At 52.0% G+C, this 6,828-nt stretch overlaps 2 protein-coding genes across 3 annotated transcripts in view; both read left to right on the forward strand.

Moving 5' to 3' along the window:
- The window catches only part of Cadm3 (cell adhesion molecule 3), a 31,899-nt gene extending 29,375 nt beyond the window's left edge, over positions 1-2,524 (forward strand). For both annotated transcript variants that reach the window (XM_005368548.2, XM_005368549.2), the window contains 2 exons: positions 456-581; positions 1,357-2,524. In XM_005368548.2, the coding sequence (XP_005368605.1) occupies positions 456-581; positions 1,357-1,475 (245 nt within the window). In that variant the 3' untranslated portion in view covers positions 1,476-2,524. The remainder of the gene's footprint in view (positions 1-455; positions 582-1,356) is intronic.
- A 1,032-nt stretch (positions 2,525-3,556) lies between these two features.
- Ackr1 (atypical chemokine receptor 1 (Duffy blood group)) lies at positions 3,557-6,588 on the forward strand. The gene is made up of 2 exons (XM_005368550.3): positions 3,557-5,136; positions 5,558-6,588. The coding sequence occupies exons 1-2, from the start codon at positions 5,116-5,118 to the stop codon at positions 6,575-6,577; spliced, it is 1,041 nt and encodes a 346-aa protein (XP_005368607.1). The 5' UTR covers positions 3,557-5,115; the 3' UTR covers positions 6,578-6,588.
- The last annotated feature ends 240 nt before the right edge of the window (positions 6,589-6,828 follow it).

Here is a 6,828-nt window from a genome sequence, read left to right on the forward strand (position 1 = left end):
AGAGAGAGAGAGAGAGAGAGAGAGAGAGAGAGAGAGAGAGAGAGAGAGAGAGAGAGAGAGAGAGAGAGAGAGAGAGAGAGGTGGGCGATAGACTGGGGGTGGAGAAAAGGAAGGAAGGGGAGAATTTTGATATTGCTCACAGCTATTAAAGTGATGATCTCCAATTAAGGTCAAGCTTTGATGCCAAGAAAGCAACTTGGATAGTGGAGTGAGAGCTGGTTTGTGTATTGCCTGATGAATACATCACTTTTTTTTTTCTTTTAAGAATTACTACATTACCAGCGTGATGATACTCACCTGAGCACAGACTAAGGCATGTTCCCTGTGCTTGCATATACCTCCTGGATCCCCCTGATGTTGATGTCTTTTCTGTGATAGTATCTAAGGCCAAATCAGCATGGGAGCTAAAGGTCCTCCCCGTCCCAGTTCTAACTCTATGCCTCTTCTCCCTGCAGACCCCAGTCCGGTGCCCTCGTCCTCCAGTACCTACCATGCCATCATCGGAGGGATTGTGGCTTTCATTGTCTTCCTGCTGCTCATTCTGCTCATCTTCCTTGGGCACTATTTGATCAGGCACAAAGGTCAGAGGCATTAATCAGGAGGACTTGGTTGGGTGGGGAGACCAGTCAGGAAAGGACAGACAGTAAGAAGACTTCAGGCAAGTCCCTGTAGACTCATTCAGCCCCTTAGGGTGTTTGAGAAAGAAAGACAGCCAACCCAGGCAATGCCAATGCTGTGACCACTGAGCCACAGCATCCCCACAGTCAAGCCTGGCCACTTGGTACAAGTACAATCAGACCTGCCTACTTAGTCAGCTGCTCCTTGCTGCTCTGCATTTGATCTAGCTCCTTCCTTTTTGCCCTTGCCTTCTTTTCCATCTCTTTGACTTCCTTTTCTTTCTTTGTTCTCCTTCTTCTTCATCCTCACGCATATCTTTTCTTTTCTCTCTGTTCTACTTTCCCTTCTATTCTGTTACTACGTGCAGCCAGTAGCCTAGCTGCCTTGACTGGCCATGCCTAAGTCATATCTCCACTACACACATGCATGCACACACATGCATGCACACACACACACACACACACACACACACACACACACACACACCTCTTTTATCCCTTGCCTACATTATAGATGAGATTTTAGTTAAGGGTAGGATTCATTATTCATGGGGGTGTGGTTAGGTGAGGGATGTTGGCAGAGAAACGCAATGCAGATTAGAGAAGCTGGGGTGGAAGAAAGCTCCAGGCAAGAGAAAGACAAGATGAGCGCTATGTGAGTGGGTGGGTAAGGAAGTGGGCAGGGTGGACTTCAGAGGCAGAGACACTTCTGCAAAGAGGAGCTTCTGTCTCCACACAGGAACCTACCTGACACACGAAGCGAAGGGCTCCGACGATGCTCCAGATGCAGATACGGCCATCATCAACGCAGAAGGCGGGCAGTCAGGCGGGGATGACAAGAAGGAGTACTTCATCTAGGGGCACCCGCTCACCTCCTGTGCCCCACAGGGGCCCCATGGGGACTGCTGGGCTGTCACCAACCTGAACTTGTACAGAGCGACCCCAGGGCCGCCCCTCCCGCTTGCTCCCCAGCCCACCCAGCCCCCTGTACAGAATGTCTGCTTTGGGTGCGGTTTTGTACTCGGTTTGGAATGGGGGGGGAGGAGGGCGGGGGGGAGGGGTGGGTTGCCCTCAGCCCTTTCCGTGGCTTCTCTGCGTTTGGGTTATTATTATTTTTGTAACGATCCCAAATCAAATCCGTCTCCAAGACTGGAGAGGCAGGGGCCATGGGGGCGAGGAGAGCAGCGCATGTGCAGTGCTCGGAGGAGAAGGAAGTTGGAGGGATGAGAAACAAATGAGGAGCAGGGCTAGTTTGCAGGTGGGGGCTCAAGATAGCCCTCCTTCCATTTTCATGGCAGACCAGCTCCCCAGGTGTCTCCGAGGAACCTGGGAATGGAAGGAGGCGGTGGAGGCGGCTCTACCTCTGCCAGCCATGTATTGTGAGCTACAGAGAGGGAGACGGGCGTCATGCCGCCACTCCTCTTGCATTACGTAAGAAAGGAATGAGTAGGAAAGTCCTCAAGAAGATGTGAACTGAAGATGGCGTGCAGCCACACAGGGCTTCAACATGTCCCTCCCAGAGAGAACAGATTTCCAGAGAGAGGATGACGGAAATGGCCCTGTCCATCCACTGCCCCCACACGATGAATGACGCTAGGCTCTTTTCACAGAATTGGCCCTTGGGGGACAGCAGAGCTCAGCTTTCTCTCCTAGCAGTCGTGAAAGAGGCACAGCTTCTGGGCCTGGACAGCATCTGCTTCCCCCACCTCGGATGGGGCCCCTCATTCTTACCCAAGACCCTGGACTGTTGCACGGCAACCGCTCCTCTCATGGCATTGCTCAGCAACTACTCCTCCACCCTGTGTCACCCTGTGCCCTCTCCTGTTCCCTGTGCCAGCCCTCGGTCCCTCCTCCCTCAGCAGCCAGGCAGACATGACAACAAAATTACTAAAAGGAGCTTCATTGCAGTGAGCTGTTTCCTGCCCAAACCGAGGGAATAATGTGAACTTTGTGCATGTGTGTGTGTGTGTGTGTGTGTGTGTCTGTTTCTGTGTGTGTAAGTGTGCATGGATGTGCATACATGTGTGTTTGTGTGAGCAAGAAGTAAAGGGATTGAAGAGAAGGACCAGGGATTTTGGGTGGGCGCCAGAGCATGGAACACGTAAGGCATGAGGTGGACTTTGGGAGTAATGGCTCCTGGTCAGGGATTGTACCTCATCTAGGGGGGGGCTGCTCCATCCTAGTCATTTCCAAACCACTCTTGATGCCTGTCTGAGAGAGAGGGGGGGAGTCCCAAGATGTGGTTTCCCAGCTGTGCATTTTGTTTCTCTATGAAACACCACACATTCACCACCCTTCCCTGGACCTCCCATCTCTGAGCCATGGAGCCAGGGCCACAGCCTCTGCTATGCACCCCTCAAGCCTCTCCCTGGCACTGACTTTAGATTCCCATCCTCTGTACCTAGAGGAACAGAGGTACTAGAGGACTGGGTCCCCCATCTCAGCTTTTGGTTTACGGTCTTCCTTCTATGACCACGCTGGTTGCTGTGGAGTTGAGATTGCTCACCCTCTCCATCCTGATTGGTCTGTCCTTCAGACTCAGGATGCACTTGGCATCACTCTCCTCCCCCTCCTCCAGCATGTCCTCCCTGCTCTGACAACAGGTGTGCAAAATGGGGCAGCTGCAATCCAGCAGGCCTGCCTACTCCTTCAGTTCAGGTAATACTTTCGTGAATCTTCCAGCCCCTGGTTAGGGTCCTGGGTACCCCAGGCATCCCCTCGCTTCAGCCAGGGATTCTCCTCTTATAGCAGCAAGGGAGCCCTGGGCCCCAGGCCTGTCCAGGCTCCTCATCTCCCAGCACCCGCTTTTGGGAAAACGACTTTTCCTCTTCGAGCTGAACCACTTTGTCCATATTACACAGAAGCCATATTTGTACTGGGCGGGCGGGGGGAAGAGGGGCCGTTGTGCTGTGTGTGTCTGTCTGTGGGTGGGGGCGGGGGAAGGGAGCAGGGAGGGGATCGTGTATCTTTATAATCTTTCTAACTCTCCTGTGCTAATCTCAGAGGGACCACCCTCAATATATATGGATTATCCGTGTGGTCAGGCTGCTTCCTTTCCGCTATTCTCACTGCTGGCTGGGTTCCGTGTAACTAAGGGCTGTCCTCATGTCCCTGGCACCTGGCACTCAAAGGGTACCGCTTCCTTGCCATGCCACTCTTCGGAACGTCTGTGTGTGGAATCAGGGGAGAGAGTGTCTGAGTCATTTGCTTTCCCGAGAACATTTGGATTTGAGGCATGTCAACCGACTGCTACCCTGTTACCCTCTGCCCAGCAATGCTGGCCAACCACCATGATGGAGGTGACGACCCCACTCACACCATCCAGGAAGGAGAGCTTCACCCATTTTTGTCAAACCACCTTTCTGTCTCCCGCCTGTTAAACCTGAAACTTGACCTGGGTACTCAGCCTTCTGCACCACAGTCTGGGGGGTTAATGGGAATCCACCTACTGAACATGGATTCTGTATTTCTCCTGGCCAGAGAAATTCTACGTCCCATCAAAAACTCCACTCATTGCAAAGACGGCAAGCCAGTCAAGCAGTCTCACAGTCTGTATGTCTGACAACAAAATGAATTACCTGGTGGGCTATACTCTCACATCAAAGTATGCAGTCCCATGGTCCCCCAGAGGCTATTTTGATGTGTCAGACACCATGTGTTCTGCTTGGTATGAGAGATCCATTCGTTGAGTCTATAGGTGGTAAGGCAAATGCCCAATTGCTCCCTGAAGGAGAGCCATTACATGGACTTGACAGGCCTCCCATCTTCTGTCCCTCTTAAACTGAAGCACCCATGCCTCTAGATAGCGAGGCACACACCCAGGCACCACGTAGCAGCTGGCACTCAGATGGGAGCACACTGATACCGAATCCAGGGACACAGATGAATAGGTGCATTCCCTGGCTCATTCGACCACACACAAAAGGCATCCACTTAACTGCATATTCTCAGTCTGGGTGGAGCCAACAGCCAATGGCAGTAGCACACCTTCCCCCACAAATAGGGGAACTTTTGAACTCTTCCCTTGGATCTCATTCAAAGGAGTAGAGAACAGAGAGAGTCATCAGATGCCTGGTCCCTGCAACTTCCCAGCACCCCTCTCTTATCTCTGCTTCATATGTCACCCTTGGCCCCTCATCCTTCCTTATTCCTGAAGGATCCTCCCTTGCTGGAAAGTTCACAAGACTTCTTCCTTGCCACCTTTGGGAAAATTCCCCCTTTGTGGCCCTCACCATGTTCTTTTCCCGAGGCCGTTCTGACCAGCCAAATCTGACTTCAAAACAGGAAGTCCCAGGACAGCCCCCCCCCCCATGTTAGCCTAAAGTTTAAGTAGGCAGTAGGCATTGGGTAGTTTCCTGAGTGTGACCCCACACACACATCCAGGCTCTGCCCAGAAGCTGACAGCGTTCATTAGCCCTGGGCACTTATCTTGGAGTCACAGCTGCTGACAGAGAGGTCTCCTTGTTCCTTACTCTGCCTGCCCCGAGCCTGCAGTGCCATGGGGAACTGTCTGCACCCGGTGAGTGTGGGGGCCGTGCTCCAGAACCCTTGTCTCTGTCTTCTCAGGATTTTATACCCTTTTGTTTTTTTTCCCTTACCATATCCCTGTGCTTCTTTGTTCTGTCTCAAAAATCATTTCTCTTTCCCTCCCTCAGCCCCCTGACCCTATTTGCTCTTCCTCCTCCACCTTTTAGCTGGTCCCATGCTCGCTCCTCCTCACTTCTCTCTGTCCTTCTGCTTCTCTAAATCTCCATATAGCTCTACCCAGGCTCCTTTGTGGCTCTGACCCTGCAGGTCCCTCAGCTTCCCTTCTCACCATGCCCTCTGTACCCACGTCCTGTAGGCAGATCCCTTGTTCTTCAAACCCAAGCCTCTTCATTGTTGTGTTAGATGCCCCCCCCCCCGCCCGACTGACTGTCCTTTCTGGGTGTACCCTATAGGTGGAAACCTCCTTTCCAATAGACAAGACTGGAACTCAGTATTCTTTGGATTTTTCGAATTATGCATATGAAGATAACGGCACCTATGACTCAACTGTTAGCTACGATGACAACACCATTGGAGCAGCTGCTCCCTGCCACTCCTGTACTCTACTTGATAATTCTTCACTGCCCTTCTTCATCCTCACAAGTTTCCTGGGCTTGCTGGCAAGTGGCGCCGTCCTGTTCGCAATTCTCAAACCTCTCTTCCACTGGCAGATCTGCCCCAGCCGGCCTATTCTGGCACAGCTGGCAGTAGGCAGTGCCCTCTTCAGCACTGCGGTGCCTGTCCTGGCACCAGGGATAAACCATGCCCATAGCACAGTCCTGTGTTACCTGGGCTCCTGGGTCTGGTATACTTCAGCCTTTGCCCAGGCTCTGCTGATAGTGTGCTATGCCTGCCTGAACCCCAGACTGGGTATAGGTCAAATCCGTGGCCTCACCTTGGGACTCACTGTGGGACTTTGGGGAGCAGCTGCCCTGTTAGGGCTGCCAGCCACCTTGGCCACTGATGTCTACAATGGTCTCTGCACCCTTGCATCCACAAGAGGCCTGGAAGCTTTGAAGTCCACGCATTCTGCAATCTGTTTTACCATTTTCACTGTGTTACCACTGGCTCTTTTGGCAGCCAAGGGGCTGAAGAAGGCATTGAGCAAGGAGCCAGGCCCCTGGGTTAGTGTCCTGTGGGTCTGGTTCATTTTCTGGTGGCCTCATGGGATGGTTCTTATATTTGATGCCTTGGTGGGATCCAAAATCATGCCTTTGAAAACATGTCTGTCCCAGAAGATTCTAGATATCATGCTGAACCTGGCAGAAGCCCTAGCTATCTTGCACTGTGTGGCTACACCCCTGCTCGTGGCCCTGTTCTGCTACCAGACCACCCGTCGATCCTTGCCCTCTCTGTCCCTCCCTACAAGACAGTCTTCTCATATGGATCCCCTTGTAGGCAAATCCCAGTTCCTTCCCCACATGTCAACCTAAATTAAAGTCTTTACTGCTTTTATGAAGCGGGTGCTTTCTTATTTCATCTGGACTAAAGGAGGGCAGTGCATGCCTGGCTTTCCTGTTCCTAGGGTTGCTGTGGAAGAAAGAAAACGGTGGCTAAACACCCTCAGGGAATACAGATGTTCTCTTGAGGAGAGTGAAAACTGTCTTCTTGTGGGGACAGGAAAAAGAAACAACAACATGAGTGGAGAAATGAACACTCCAAACAAGAAAACAAGGCTTCACGA

This window comes from Microtus ochrogaster, unplaced genomic scaffold (genome assembly GCF_000317375.1).
Source record: "Microtus ochrogaster isolate Prairie Vole_2 unplaced genomic scaffold, MicOch1.0 UNK35, whole genome shotgun sequence".
In the NCBI taxonomy this organism is placed as follows: domain Eukaryota; kingdom Metazoa; phylum Chordata; class Mammalia; order Rodentia; family Cricetidae; genus Microtus; species Microtus ochrogaster.